This window comes from Misgurnus anguillicaudatus, chromosome 14 (assembly GCF_027580225.2).
Source record: "Misgurnus anguillicaudatus chromosome 14, ASM2758022v2, whole genome shotgun sequence".
NCBI classification, from domain to species: Eukaryota; Metazoa; Chordata; class Actinopteri; order Cypriniformes; family Cobitidae; genus Misgurnus; species Misgurnus anguillicaudatus.
Window position 1 is genome coordinate 17,066,342 of NC_073350.2, and position 16,668 is coordinate 17,083,009.

The 16,668-nt window shown below is 38.3% G+C and overlaps 1 protein-coding gene across 3 annotated transcripts in view; it reads left to right on the forward strand.

The window, feature by feature from the left end:
* The first annotated feature begins 2,411 nt into the window (after positions 1-2,411).
* Positions 2,412-16,668, forward strand: part of tafa1b (TAFA chemokine like family member 1b) — a 218,764-nt gene continuing 204,507 nt past the window's right edge. For 2 of the 3 annotated variants that reach the window (XM_055185176.2, XM_055185177.2), the window contains exon 1: positions 2,444-2,468. In XM_055185176.2, the coding sequence (XP_055041151.2) occupies positions 2,459-2,468 (10 nt within the window). In that variant the 5' untranslated portion in view covers positions 2,444-2,458. Of the gene's footprint in view, positions 2,469-16,668 lie in introns of all 3 variants that reach the window. The other variant, XM_055185178.2, reaches the window with a different exon arrangement.

Below are 16,668 nucleotides of genomic sequence, written 5' to 3' on the forward strand. Positions count from 1 at the left end.
TGTTTTTTGAGGAAAACATTCTAGGATTTTTCTCATTTTAATGGAGCCCAACAAATAACAGTTTTAATGCTATTTAATATTGCAGTTTCAACGGACTCTAAACATTCCCAAACGAGCCATAAGGGTCTTAACTAGCGAAACAAATGCCATTTTTGACAAGAAAAATAAAAAATACACAACTTCTTGTCTTTTTCTGGTCCTGTGACGCGCCAGCGCGACCACGTACTACGTCATCATGTCAAGAGGTCACGGATGATGTATGCAAAACTACGCCCCAGTGTTTACAAGTGTGGAGAAAGAGGACCGTTCCGACGTTGTTGTAAGTGGAATGATACTAATTAATGTCTTTGTGTCAGTTTATTGTTTAAAATGATCCGCAAATGTGAGTTTCATATATGTAACACGTGACCTTTCCAAGGCATTACGCAATTATGTGAGGTCGCGCTGGCACGTCACAGGACCGGAGGAAGACAAGAAGTTGTGGTTTAAAAGTGCATATTTTTATTTTTCTGCCAAAAATGACAATCGTTTCGCTAGATAAGACCCTTATGCCTTGTTTGGGATCATTTAGAGTCCTTCGAAACTGCAGTTTTAAACTGCATTAAAACTGTTACGTGTTGAGGTCCATAAAAGTCCATTAAAATGAGAAAAATGTTTTCCTAAAAAAACATAATTTCTTCTCGACTGAACAAAGAAAGACATCAACATTTTGGATGACATGGTGGTGAGTAAATCTGGATTTTTTTAAAGAAAATTGACTAATCATCTAATACTGGTGTACTACTGTTTTTGCCAGAATAGCCATGTGAAACTGAAACAGTGGTTAACCCGAAAGTTTGTTCTTGGTGGAGCTGGTTAAGCATGTCTTATTGCTCGTCAAGTTGTTCTTCTGAATACAAATGAAGATGTTTTAAAAAATGTTAATAACCAAACAGATCTGGGGCACCATTCACTGACATATTATTTTTTCTACTATGGTGCTCCCGATCTGCTTGGTTACAAACATTCTTCAAAATATCTTCTTTTGTAGTCAGAAGAACAGAGAAATTTATATAAGTTTGGAAGTTGGAACAACTTGACATTTTCTGTGAACTATACCTTTAAGAGACACTAGCATCTTATGCTGTGAGTATATCTTATGCTGTAAATCCACAGTTTGCTGCTTTCAACAAATGACCTTCATTTTCTTGTGTTGCCTCTGGACCCTCAAGCATGTAAAGCAACTCTGCTGTAAACCTGCATCCGTAAAGGGTCATCAGGGATCAGGGAGGGGTCAGGGCTTTCTTCTTCTATTTCTGCAAATGGAAAAAGCTAAAATCAATTGATGGGATCTTACCGAAACAGCTGAATCAGCTCAGAGGCATGTCTGTTTGTTTTATACGCAGGACATATTAAAGTCCAATAATCACTTTTCCAATAATTTCATGCATGACTATCATATTAGCAAAGGTCACGCAATAGCCTTGCTTTATTGTATAGACTCTTTGGTTATAGTTTAAAGGACCGATGACAGAAGTTAAGCAGAATCACATCAATAAACCTTCCTGAAAAGCTGATGTTTTTCACAGGTGAAGCCATAATCTAAACGCAAAGAGTCACAAGGGTCACACATAAGCTTTTGGAGTGAGTGAATATCTTTTTTTCAGGGCTGTTAAATATTGAGGAGGAAGGGTTGAGGGCGCTTTGATCAGTGACGTCGTGGTGCATGGCAATTAGGAATGATGAATAGGTGAATCTCTAGACATGAATCTCACATCTTGAATAATTGATTTAAAGAAACATCAGATGTAAGAATCCAGAACTCGGGCCATCAGTGTCATCCTGTGATGTATGGAGACTACGCTAAGAGTCCATTTCCTTCAGGTCCGCTGGGAGGCTGTGAGATGAACAGCTTGGAGAAAAATAAGCAAGGAGTGGACATTGTCTCAGGTTGCCATGTACATTTCTGCTTGGGTATCACTTTAGGGCGAATGGTTTAAAATATAATATTTGTTGTTTCAGTTACAGAACAGAAAATTCTCATGCACTGCACTAATCTTTACAGGTTACACTGGCACAAAAGGAGTTTTTTATTTTATTTTATTTTATTTTAAAGGGATACATTCTTCATCATCATTTATTCAGACTTAATTTTATTCCATGCGCCTTTAATTTTCTTCTTCTATAAAATATACATGCCCTGCGTCCATATACTGTGACAGTAGGGACTGAATTAGATGACTGTTTAAACAGTATAATATAAATATGGATAGTTTAAGTGAATTCGGACGTACTACATATGCCATGTTGATATCATGTGACATATGTCAGCATAAAAACAAGTTAGTTTTTAAGTTAGAATGACGTCAAACAAGTGCAATTTAGCACAAGAGCCTAATCCTTTGGATAATAAAGTGTCCATCAAATGAACACTTTGGGATCTTGGAGGAAGTACACTCTCAGAAATAAAGGTACAAAGATGACACTGGGTAAGTACCCTTTCAAAAAGTTACACCTTTGTACCCAAAGAGTGCATATTAGTAGTTCAAAGGTACACTTTGGTAGTTCAAAGATACGTATTGGTACCTAAAAGACACATATTTGTACCTAAATGGTACATATTACAACCTTTTTAAAGGGTACTGCCGTAGTGACAGCCTTTGTATCTTTATTTTTGACAGTGTAGAGGTCAACACGGAAGACCCAAGATCCCCGTACGGGTCTATATTTTTAATGATTGTCTGGGTCGGGTCCTAATCTATTACTTCGGGTCCCGGGTTTGTTTAACATTGTGTGTAATAGCCTACCCGAGTCTATTGGACTCGTAGAACACACAGCCATTATCAGCCTCATAGTCAGTCAGCACTGTGCGTGTGTTGTTTGAAAAAATTAAATACATAAAAAAAAGAATTTTTGGACCTTTACATCCAGCTACCTTTTTAGTTTCAGTTTCAGACACAGTGATGGAGTTACACATGATGTTTATGATACAGTATGTGCTCCATATAATAAAAATAAAGTGTGACTGGAAACTATCAAAGTCAAAAAATCCTTAAAAAATAATAACAATAGTCCATATAATTTGCCCAACTCTTTCAAAGCCATTTTGTAAGGAACAGACAAGCAATTTCATTACAATTTGTATGTATTTTATGAGTTGGCTAATTTGTATTATTTCATATGACCACATTCATATGCTTTTGTACACCGGGTTCCCATGGGTCCTTGAAAGTTTTTGATTCTGGGAAAAAAATTCAAGTCCCTGGGATGTTTTTGAAAATATACATACATAGATACAGGTCATTGAAAGTGGTTGAATCTATTTTATGCAAGAAGTTTTCTGGAAAAAAATCCATATTATTCCCTGTGTAGTGTAGGATAATCTCATAAAAATTCTAGACTTTTAAGCACACCTGCTAAACTGTTCGCTTTAAATGCTTATATCTTCTGTAGCCGAATGTTGATTTATACCAAAATGCTTTTTTGCACAGTTGTGTTTGACACATGAAAACGTCTCTGGTTACGTATGTAACTGTTGTTCCCTGAGAAGGGAACGAGGCGCTGCCTCTCCCTTGCCATGCTTCCTGTGTCCCTGTAACGCCGTCTTTGGCAATATTTCAGATAGCGATATACTTCCTGGCTCCCGCGTCACCCTGTCTTTGTCGTTAAGCCTCACCATTGGTTGAATTTGATGCACATTCAGACGCACTTACCCCTGGAGGCGTCCCCAAAGTGTCACTGCAGCGCGAGTTCCCTCAAAAGGGAACTGTAAAAATTTATCTTAAAAGGTAACACGATGTAACCTTGCTCTCACTTGAAATGTGTCCCCACATTTAGTCCTTGAGTTTGAGGGAATTGGACCTGGAATGTCCTTGAAAGGTCCTTGAATTTGAAGTTAACTAAGGTGTGGGAACCCTGTGTACAATTTGCTGTCGCCCTTGTGATGTTGGCATCAGGGACAGTTTCATTATTATTTTTTATGATAATCATAGGTTTTTGTACGATTCACTTTCAGGCCGAAGCAGACCAAAATTTCTCTCATCACTGAGAAAGAGTGGCATCAATTTTTCCTTTTGTGTTCAATGAAGGATAAGGGGGTGAGTAAATGATGGCAGAATAAAATTTTTGGGGTGAACTATTTTTAAAACAGTACCTCAGAAATGTATGATTTTAAAGGATTCAGTTTTAATGTAATCTATAATTTCGTTAAATCTGTTATCTGTCGAGTAATGTTATAAGAACTGACATACAAAATGCAGAATACATTGGGAAACATAAAAGAAATTCATTAGGGGTGATGAAAAATTATACTCTGTTCTTTTTACTTTTTGCTGTGTTTTCTTGGCTGCACATAGATAAAAATCACAAGGTCTTTTTACTATCTCAGCTGTTTCTCTACAACAAAGTCTCAGTAACTGCTCAGATTAACCACGATTAATTTTGAACTCTTTGAATTCAATATTTATTACATTCACTATATGCATTTGGCTGATGTGACTTACAGTCCATTCAATCTATACATTCTTTACATTCATCTACTTTCTATATGTGTGACCTCACTTTTATACAAAGCGACTTACAGTGCATTCAGTTTATACTTATATATATTTTTTATTAGTAGGTTTTCCCTGGGATCAAACCCATTTTTAACACAAAGCCCTAACAAGTGAACTATATTTCTCATTAAATCCAAAATCAAATTATCCAACCATGGTATTTTTTAAACAATTGTCACATTTGTATTTTTTTATTCTATTCATGCTTAATTTAAATATAACTAGAACCCAGTTAACCTGAGAGCTTTGCTTTTCTCTACAGTAGCTACAGTATGCCTCTGTATTAACCTGTTCCTAGAAACATCACAGAATATGGGACAAACCTGTTACATAACGGCCAAATAATAGAGGGAAAGAAACTACGCCTGTACTTACAATGTATTCTGTTTTAGCTGACCTTCGTCCTGACACCCAAGCTATAACAGGAGCGCTACTTACACAATGCTTTATCAAAGGAAAGTGGTACAGTATATCACCATTTAGGCTATAATGCATTGTTCCTTCTCAACAAAAGCACAAAATTGTAGTTCTCGTTCACCCTTTACACTCTCTGTTGCTTTCTGATTGACAGGCATCATCAAGTGCCATTTTGTATTATGGCTGCAAAGCCAGAGGTCAGATCCGTTCGTAATCACTTTATGAAACACTAGAGCTGAAATGATGGTCCACTGCGGAAGGTCAGCTATACGGCACAAACAGTACCATCACAACAATCTAAAGCCCATTCATGAGTTACCTTGAAAACAAAATAGTATTGCGGTGGAGTTGGTCAGACAAAAGGATGTAATGAAAAGAGCAACTTGTGCTTACAATGAGGGATATTTTAAATGGGACCTTCTTTTCTCTTTATCCATCAATTAAAAGGCCTTGCACATTTCAGTATTATGAAATCCCACTATTATTATTATATTAGCGTTTGTGCATTTTCACTTTAAACCTAGCTGGATCTAATTTTTAACATTTCCAGATCTAAGTTGCCAACCCATGTCTTCTCTCCATTGACAAAAAGCACCAAGGATTTTAAAAAATAGACACACTGCACTTTACTTTGTCCACCGCATTGTGAAAATGCTTACAGACTGCCGAAACCCTGGGTTTTCTCTTTGAAGCTTTGATCTCAGGGAACTCTTTCTTGCCATGTTATTCTTTATATCTCACAGTGGGTTTTAGACATTTTTTTTATTGGCACACTGACCTCCATATAGATATTGCACAGGTATTGTTGATCGTTTGCAGATATTTTTGCAGATATCACAACTTAAAGGATTAGTAAATTTTCTTTAAAAAAAAAAATCCTGATAATTTACTTACCACCATCATGTCATCCAAAATGTTGATGTCTTTCTTTGTTCAGTCGAGAAGAAATTATGTTTTTTGAGGAAAACATTCAGGATTTTTTTCATTTTAATGGACTTTAATGGACATCAACACGTAACAGTTTTAATGCAGTTTAAAATTGCAGTTTCAACAGAGTTTCAAAGGACTCTAAACGATCCCAAACGAGGCATAAGGGTCTTATCTAGTAAAACAATTGTCATTTTTGACAAGAAAAAATAAAATATGCACTTTAAAACCACAACTTCACGTCTATCTCCGGTCCTGTGACACGTCAGCGCGACCTCACGTAATTGCGTAATGACGTGGAAAGGTCACATGTTACATGAAACGCACATTTGGGGACCATTTTAAACAATAAACTGACACAAAGACATTAATTAGTATCATTTGACATACAACAAAGTTGGAATGGTCCTCTTTCTCAACACTTGTAAACACTGGGGCGTAGTTTCGCATACATTATCCGTGACCTCTTGACGTGATGGCGTATTGCGTGAGGTCACGCTGGCGCGTCACAGGACCGGAGAAATTGTGGTTTTAAGGAACACGCCCAGATTTTGGGAATTTAGCGTATTCACCGTATCCCCCAGAGTTAGATAAGTCCATACATACCTTTCTCATGTCCGTGCGTGCTGTAACTCTGTCTGACGCAGCCCGCGCTAGCTTAGCTTTGCACAAAGTCTGGAAGTGAATGGCTCCAGCTAGCAAACTGCTCCCAATAAGTGACAAAATAACATTTTCCTATTTATGTGCTGTGAATTTTGTATATTCACACCGTGTACAAATAACAAGGTGATATGAGACAAACGATCTTTTAACAGTATACATACTGGGAACTATATTCTCTGAAGACAAAGCACTGGTACTTGGGCGGAGTGATTTGCTCGCAGCACCCTAGAAGCCCCTGGTGTGGAGCAGAGAGTTCGGTCAGAGTTGTGCAAATCACTCCGCCCATGTGTACGAATCACAACATATAAATAGGAAAATGTTTGCGTTATTTTGTCACTTAATGGGAGCAGTTTGCTAGCTGGAGCTATTCACTTCCAGACTTTGTGCTAAGCTAAGCTAGCGGGGGCTGCGTCAGACAGAGTTACAGCACGCACGGAGATGAGAAAGGTATGTAAGGAATTATCTAACTCTGGGGGATACGGTGAATAAGCTAAATTCCCCAAATCTGGACGTGTTCCTTTAAAAGTGCATATTTTTTATTTTTATTTTCAAAAATGACAATCGTTTGCTAGATGGGACCCTTATGCCTCGTTTGGGGTCGTTTGGAGTCATTTGAAACTCCGCTGAAACTGCAACTTTAAACTGCATTAAAACTGTTAAGTGTTGGGGTCCATTAAAGTCCATCAAAATGAGAAAAATCCTGGAATGTTTCCCTCAAAAAACACAATTTCCTCTCGACCGAACAAAGAAAGACACCAACATTTTGGATGACATGGTGGTGAGCAAATTATCTGGAGTTTTTTAAGAAAATGGACTAATCCTTTAATTTACATTTTGTTCAAGTGTTTATACACCTATTAACAGTTGTGGAGAGCGGGGCACAAAGTTACGCTTTTTGACTCATTCAAAAAATATTTAAGTTGGATTAATAATTTTTTTACACAATCAACACACATATCTCTGCTACAAATTAACACTTAAAGTAATTACAGTACATTCAAAGTGACAGGAGTGCAAACGTTACAACTTACCCCATAGGCGGGGTTAATTGTAACAAACAGAGGGTTTGTAATAACACCTGCTAGAAATTTTTGTTTAAACAAATAATTCAATAAAATTCTGTCTATGTACCAGGGAAGGTGGATTTTGTTTATGTATCTGCCTAAATAGATATCCACACATTCATCCATCTATGGTCCTTCATCTAACCATCAATGCATATAAATAGATTTTTTTGAAAGGGCTGCACAATAAAGATAAAAAACAGTACTTGTTAGATTTTTTCCTTAATATTGTATTAACAGTGATGAATTGTGATGAATAGTATTTCCATTGTTTTCATTTCATTATCATTGTATAAAGGACACTTAGTTGTAACACTGTGTTACAACTAACCCTGCTGTGTAAAAATTTTTCAATCCCAGCTATCAGTTACTAGGAGTTGTTGACATGTTTCGAAATGATGTTTTGCTTTAGGTAACAAGACAGTGATTAAAAGAATATTAATAAATTAATAAGGTTGGATTTGTTGACTTGCACACCCAACTGAGAAATCAGAAAAAAAACCAAAAGATCAAGAAATGTACTTCCATATCTCCAAAACACTCTTCGTTCAATATCTTGACTAAAACACATCAAACTTTTTCACAAATTCACATGAGATCATCTTCTGACAGTAAGAGAAAAGGTCCCAAAGCACAGGTTGCTCTGCCCTGTATAAGTATGTAAAGTAGCCATGTTACAATTAACCCTGCATTAGTTTGTGCCCCGCTCACCCCTACTATACAATCTTTATATACTGACTGGCTTTTCCTGTCCAAACGGTTCATCAAAAGTGGTTCTTTGCTCGTAATCATAGAAGAACCGTTTTTAGTGCCATATAGCACCGGTGAAGCACCAGTGAAGCACCTGTGTAGAACCATATAGTGCTATGTAGAACCATATTTGGTGCTATAGTGGTTCTATATGGCACCTATATGGTTCTACACAGGTGCTTCACCGATGCTATATGGCACTAAAATAGGTTCTTCTATGATTACGATCCAAAGCAACAGTTTTGGTTCTATATAGCACCGTTTGTTTTTTTAGAGTGTGCTTTAAATTGCCAAACCAAAATCTGGCTACATGAGACTCTCCTGTGTGACTCTACATTATTTGCCTGTACCGTACAGTGGCGTCTCTCGTGCCATAAATGTTTTCTGTCTGACAGAGCTGAATATGAAGAGCCCTTTATGACCTAGGCAGGCCGGATCTCATTGACAACCTTGTAATTTGGTTGCGTATTGTGTTCTTCCATCGCACCTGCAGAATCTAATAACTCTCCTGTCACATGACAAGTCCTCTACCAATGGCTGGTGACAAAAATACAAGTCATTTACCATATGCTGCTGTCCTTAAGCCGTAGTTCATTTGAGTCACACACTTGTGGGCTTTCTTGAAAGCCAAACACGACCAGCCCTTTCTGATCTTAACAAACACATAACAGGGAGTGAGTCACAAGGGTCTTGGAAAGCATGCCCGTGTACCAGACACTTGTCTGCTCTCATTCAATCACCCCAGCTTCCATCACTGCCATAGGTTGGCTGTTGAGTGATATGTCCTTCCTCAGAATACATCAGACAGTGACTTTGACCCCAATATCCCAATTTAAACATGCAGGCTTCTATTTGAATCAGGTATGGTTTTTAAAAGAGTAGCTTTTGCATACAAGGGTTACCTGTACATATTGTAAGAATTCTAAGATGTTTAAAGATCACCTATTTCATAAATAACAACGTTATTTTGTATATTTGGTATAATACACTGTGGTTTATAGTTAAAAAACACATTATTTTCCACATACCGTACATTTTTGTAGCTCCAGATTTCACCTAAAATGCACAGATTTGAAAAGTGTCCCTGATTGGCCAGCTAATCTCACACAATACGCTGTTGTGATTGGCCTGAATACCTCTGACGTCACCCGGAAACGTGATGCTCCTTACCATGTTTAAAAGATTCGCTCACAATGCAATGCTAACAGGAGTCAACTTACAGGCTGTGAGTCCGAAGCGTGAAGAATTATGATAATGTCAGTCTTGTCTACATCACCAATCCCAGGAAGTAAACTGTTGCCTACAATCTGTGTGTTTGTTGTAGTCCAAGAAAAGAGTTTACGTTGGAGATGATAACTCACATCATCGATTACTTTGGTGTATTTATCTTTTGCATATCATTAACATGTACTAATAAACTGTATTGTTTTTATTTTATAGACGTTTTTATCTACACACACCGTGGGTCTTCTTGAAAGTTGCCGCCATGTTTCTACAATAGCCCAACAGACAAACTGTTTTATAGATCGCGTTTTGTCCCTACATTGTCTCAGACTATGACATGTTTGTCCAGTGGCAGCTACTGTAGCATCTCATTACGTTTCGAAATTGAGGTTGGTTGCAATTCACAATACCGCCACTAGATGCCACAAAAAACACATTACACCTTTAAATTAAGCTATTATATATACATCGATCAGCTTTAACATTATGAACACTGACAGATGAAGTGAATAACACTGATAATCTCGTTATCATGGCACCTGTCAGTGGGTGGGATATATTAGACAGCAAGTAAACATTTTGTCTTCAAAGAACCTGAGCGACTTTGACAAGGGCCAAGTTGTGATGGCTAGATGACTGGGTCAGAGCATCTCCAAAATGGCCTCACTTGTGGGGTTTTCCCAGTCTGCAGTAGTCAGTACCTATCAAAAGTGGTCCAAGGAAGGAAAAGCGGTGGCAACAGGGTCATGAGCGGCCGAGGATCATTATTGCACTTGGGGAGTGTAGGCTGGCCTGTGTGGTCCGATCCAACAGACGAGTTACTGAAGCTCAAACTGTTGAAAAAGTGAATGCTGGTTCTGATAGAAAGGTGTCAGAACATACGGTGCATCAAAGTTTGTTGAGTATTGGGCTACGTAGCTGCAGTCCATTGGCATGTGAACATCAGAACTGGACCACGGTGCAATAGAAGAAGGTGGCCTGGTCTGATGAATCACGTTTTCTTTTACATCATGTGTATGGCCAAGTGTGTGTGCGTTATTTACCTGGAGAACACATGGCACCAGGTTGCACTATGGGAAAAAGGCAAGCCAGCAAAGGCAGTGTGATGCTTTGAGCAATGTTCTGCTGGGAAACCTTGGTTCCTGCCAATCATGTGGATGTTGTTTTGATGCTGCTACCTAAGCATTGTTGCAGACCATGTACACCCTTTCATAGAAACAGTATTCCCTGATGGCATTGACCTCTTTCAACAGGAAAACGCATGCTGCCACAAAGCAAAAATGGTTCAGAAATGGTTTGAGGAACACAACGAGTTCAAGGTGTTGACTTGGCCTCCAAATTCCCCAGATCTCAATCCAATCAAGCATCTGTGGGTTAAAGATTATTGCATTGATGCATGAAAACATAATAATCTATTATTATAAAAGCATTGCTCGCGCACGTCTCTCACTCATGCACGCATCTCTCTTTATCTCTCGCTCGGTCGTGAATCTCTTTTGCGCGTTTCTCTCACTCCCGTCTCTCTTGCACATCTCTCTCCCTTGCTCACGTGTGCCTCTCTCTCTCTCTCTATGAGGTGAGGTATATGAGGTATATTTTTGAACTTGGACCGCTGTTTAAAGTTCGTTAGTATTTAAAGCGTTCAATCGACACGTTAAAGATGCCACATTGCTTCTCAAAGTGTTACAGGCCATATTAATGAAACGCGCATCTCTGGAGCAGAGTTTTAATGCAGGCCTTTGACAATAAAGACGACAAAGAGCCGCAACAGTAAAAGTGCGAGGGAGACAGACTTACCTGTGTAGTAATGTTAAAAATTGAGAACGCAAGCATCCTGATGCATAGCAAATCACCGGATTTCGTATCAAACCATATTGTTGACATAGTAATCATAATCGAATCGAATCGTAAGACTTTTTGCATGTTTGTCACACTTTAAAGTTACAGATGACGAAACAAATTTAAATATTTATAAAAGATAGCATAAGGAAACACAATATGCAGTTTTTAAATGAAAGTTTTTATCAAGGGAAAACAAAATCCAAACACACATGGCCCTGTGTGAAAAAGTGCTTGACCACCACAACCCCCCCTCCCTTTTTTTTACTGACAATGGAACCATGAATACCGCTATCTACAAAAAAATCCTAAAGGACAATGTCCGGCCTGTTCGTGACCTCAAGCTGAAGCGAACTTGTTTTCTGCACCAGGACAATGATCCAAAACACACCAGCAAGTCCACTTCTGAATGGCTGAAGAAAAACAAAATGAAGACTTTGCATTGGCTCGGTCAAAGTCCTTACCGCGATCCTACTGAGATGTTGTGACATGACCTTAAAAAGGCAGTTCATGCTCGAAAACGCTCCAATGTGGCTGAATTACAACAATTCTGCAAAGATGAGTGAGCCAAAATTCCTCCACAGTGCAAGTTATCGCAAATGCTTGATTGTAGTTGTTGCTGCTAAAGGGCTCGTTATAGTCATGCGTAGGTCCTTTGGCGTAGCCACGACGGCGTAGGTTCCGCATCGGTTTTCATTTATACTTTTGCGTCGTCGTCCGCGTCGACGTGCAAACACGCGCGCAGGCCGCTGGTAGGCAGTAACCACGCGTGTAACCACAGTAGCAGCACGAACGCCAAAGAAGAAGAAGCTTTGCAAGTTAAGCCACAAACGAAGAAGAAACAGCAACTTCTTGTGTACAATGTAAATAAACATCCATAAAAGTTAAATCACTCCTCAACTTGGCCATTCTTTGTTTTCCCGTCGCAAACGGAAATACCTATGATGCAGTTTTTTTTACCTGACGGGAGGGGTTCTGGTGGACCAATGACAGCGCTTGCGGTCCGCGTTGAACTGACACGCTGTTAAAAATTTTGCAAGGTGCGCGTCAGGCTACGCAAAGCTACGCACCTGTACGGATAGCCTATGCCGTAGCTACGGCGTAGAACCTACGCACGACTATAAATTGCCCTTAAGGGTGGCCCAACAAGTTATTAGGTTTAGGGGCAAGCACGTTTTTACACAGGGCCATGTGTGTTTGGATTTTGTTTTCCACTCCTAATAAAAACCTTTATTTAAAAACTGCATGTTGTGTTTACTTGTGTTTATCTGAAACATTAAAGTGTGACAAATATGCAAAAAAATCAGGAAGGGGGCCAACACTTTTTCACACCACTGTCACATGATAAAACTGATGACTGCATTTAAAAAAAGAGTTCAGAATTAGTTTTGAGAAGAAGAGTATTAATAATACTTTAAAATATCTGTCCACATATGCAATGGACATCGGTTATGCTTATCTTTGTATGGCTTTTTTTAAAGGCATCTTGAGTTCTTTATTTTATAAAGCAGGTTCAAAAGACCTAAACAAGACATGTGTTCTTTTTTGCAATATGTAGAAGTTTGTTGCGCAAAGCCCCTATTATTTTGTCTCGTGGGGTATGGTAAAGTATAATATGTACATAATTGTTGATAACATACTTGACCTAATTCAAACATAGTGTGAAATGGTAGCAAGAAAACATACAAAGCAAACACACAGGCTACTCTCACTATCGTCTCTAACCGGTAATAGATGGGTTATTCCACAGGGATTGCGAGAAGCCACCAATCTGCTCTGTTTCTTTCACACACAAACACCTCTGAGACAAATAAGTCGTCTCTGTCTCTCTTATCCCACGGATTTCTTCAAACCAGCCTCTTTGAAAAATGCACAAACACCCTGTTTTATATCAGTTTCTGTGCCACGGCACCTGAGGGAGATTTCACACAGTGTCAATTAGAGTACACAGGCTTGCGTGTTGCTTCTGCTTTACCATTAGGGAATAATTAAGACGAGCCTTCAACACATTCAGTCCTTCAATACGCAACGTTCCACATCATTCTACGTCCTCAAGCTATCATAAATATTGACTTGTATTGCAGAAGAACAGCAACATTTCTTTCTCACAAAATGCTGGAGGAGAATGTAGCGACAAGCTTATTTGTGTATTTCTTTAATTTCTTAAACAGTAATTGAGATCTAATGAGCAAACACTGAGATATGCTGTAATTTCGATTTGTGAGGTGATGACTGATTACGCTGTAGGCTCATATGTAACGTGTTTAACTCATGGACACTATATACACAGTTCCTGCATTGAAATTCAAATGAGGAGCCATTTGCAGAGTTTATTTAATCAGGTCAGTACAATGGAAAAACAAATATTGCTAGCAGACAAATACATTTCTCTGGTAAATTGTATCTACTTTTTAAAGGGATCACGTTTTACATAATTTAAAGAGCACCTATTGTCCGATTCACGTTTTTAAATCTCTTTTCTTGGACTACAACAAACACATGGATTGTAGGCAACAGTTTACGTCCTGGGATTGGTGATGCAGACAAGACCGACATTATTATAATTCCTCCCGCTTCGGACTTAACTCCTGTTAGCAACCAAATCTTTCAAACTTGGTAAGGAGCGTCACGTTTCCTGCTGACGTCAGAGGTATTCAAGCCAATCACAACATACAGATTAGCTGGCCAATCAGGGACACAGAGCTTTTCAAATCTGTGCGTTTCAGGAAGAGAGTGAAATCTGGAGCTAAAAAATGTACGATATGTGGAAAATAATGTGTTTTTTAACCATAAATCACATTGTATTATACAAAATACACAAAACAATGTTGTTTTGAGCAATGAAATAGCTGCTCTTTAATTGTTTCCACATACAATTTGTTAGTTAGAACATAATCGAGTTTATCATGACCTTTCCCCCTTCTGACCCTAACCAGATGCTACTTGGTGATACAAAAAGCTTCATGTAAATGTATTATTATTTTTTTTAATCAGGAATCACTGAAAAAATATTAATTCAATTTACTGAATTTTTTAAGGTAAGTGGTTGCAATCAATTTATTTTAAACTAAATTTAAACAAAAGTTGTAATTTTTATTTATTTTTTCAATTTTTTACATTTTTTGTTTAAATGTAGCTTAAATGAATAGTCTACCCTTTTGCCATATTAAACTCTGTTATTACCTCAACCTAGATGAATTAATACATACCTATCTTTTTTCAATGTGTGCACCGTACAGCGCGTTGTGAATGTGTTAGCATTTAGCCTAGCCCCATTCATTCCTATGGTACCAAAAAAAGTTTTATTTTTGGCACCATACTTACTGGTATAAATCCTCATGTAACAATCTTTAAATAGGGAAAACACGGAAGTGTTTGGTGGCTTCCCTGTTTGGTACCAGGAATGAATGGGTCTACGCTAAATGCTAACACATTCACAACGCGCTGTACAGTGCACACATTGAAAAAAGATAGATATGTATTAATTTGTCTAAGTTGAGGTAATAACATAGTTTAATATGGCAAAAGGGTAGACTATTCCTTTAAATAAATTGATTGCAACCACTTACCTTAAAAAATTAATCATTTTTTCAGTGATAGCTGTAACAGTCAACGTATGACATGATGTTTTGTTGGTTGCTTGCTTTTTGTTATGCTACTGTATTTCTGTTAGGGTTTACAGCAGATATGGTCCAAAATCTCAACTAGTGTGGATGATGAGCGTTTTTCACCAAGTTTTCAAATGTATCCAGATTAGTGTAGATGTTGCCTTACCTTGGGTTCACACCAGCCGCGTTTTAGGCGTCAAAATCGCCGTGTACGGCGCCTAGTTTGCCGCTTGAACAGTTTTAGTTTACTCGCTTCATTCACGCGTGAAATTCTAGTCATCAAGACATTCACGCGGAAATTCGCGTCATGGGAAGGGTTTCTGCGACTCCACCCACTTTCTGTAATTACTTCACTATGATAGCAAGTACCTTGTTGGTTAACGCGGCACGTTTTTGGTGTGAACACAGCATTAGACTTTGACATATCCTGCCTTGAGGGTAGAAGTTTCAAATCTGATTTTACATTATCACATTTTTTTTTTTTTCAGGTGAAACCTCTTTTCCTCATCTGATGCTTAATAACTTGTTTACTTGGATTTCAAATAAATGCTGTAATGGAAATTTATTCTTTATGCATTTATATTATTTTTGTATTCTTCATTGTATGATTTATGTCAGTCATGACATTTTAATCTGCGTGGGGTGAAGTCTAGGACAGGAAGTCTAGCTCGATAGAGCTCGGGATAGGAAGTATGGCAAGGTGCAAGTGTGGTTTTTGTTTGTATGATGATGTGCTTAAAGAACATATGTATCGTCTGCCTGGATACAAGTAGAGTAAATATAACCACCCAGAAGTGTCTAAACTACACCTAATAAGGAGTTGTTTTGATCGAATAGCATGTGGGGGGGTGGTACAAACTCAATGTCAGTATATAATGAAGGAAGGATTTGAGATTCTTCACTTCTTCACATATCGTTTCACTGTCGTTATGTGTTGAGTCCTTGTACAAGTAAATAAATCATCTCTGACGGACAGATCCTATGTATTAGTATTATTTTTCCACGACAATTTGGCGACGAGGATGGCATCCCAATAACCCGAGGAAAGGGTCAACGGTTTGATCAACTCACCATAGATAGGAGAGGTGACCCAAACCCCCAGCTGAAGGGACGTGGGCGTTGACTCTGATCCAAAGGTGACGGGATCCAGACGAACCAGTGGAGATAATACGGTAAATAATAATAAAATAAAAAATATGTTATCTAGAAAGGGGTCTGAGTGATATTGTAATCACTGGAAAGCTGGACTTTCCTGAACTTACTGGAGGAATTGTACCCGCCTGTAGATAACGAAAAAAAAAAAAAAGAATTATCTAGAAAGGGGTCTGGGTGAAATTGTAATCACTGGAAAGTGTGTTTTTCCTAAACTTACTGAGGAATTGTACCCGCCTGTAGAGGATACGTAACTCTAGAAAGGGGTCTGTGTGATAGTAATCACTGGAAAACACTTTCCTAAACTTACTGAGAGGAATTGTACCCGCCTGTAGATAATGGAAAACACGGGAAGTAGCGCTCCCCGTCCTAAATGGAACACGGAAAGTGGATTGTCTGTCAGAGATGAAACCGGTTTAATAAGAACTTATGGGAGAGGATGGATAGAAATCATACCTCTGATACAAAAATATGGGGAAATAAGTTTCA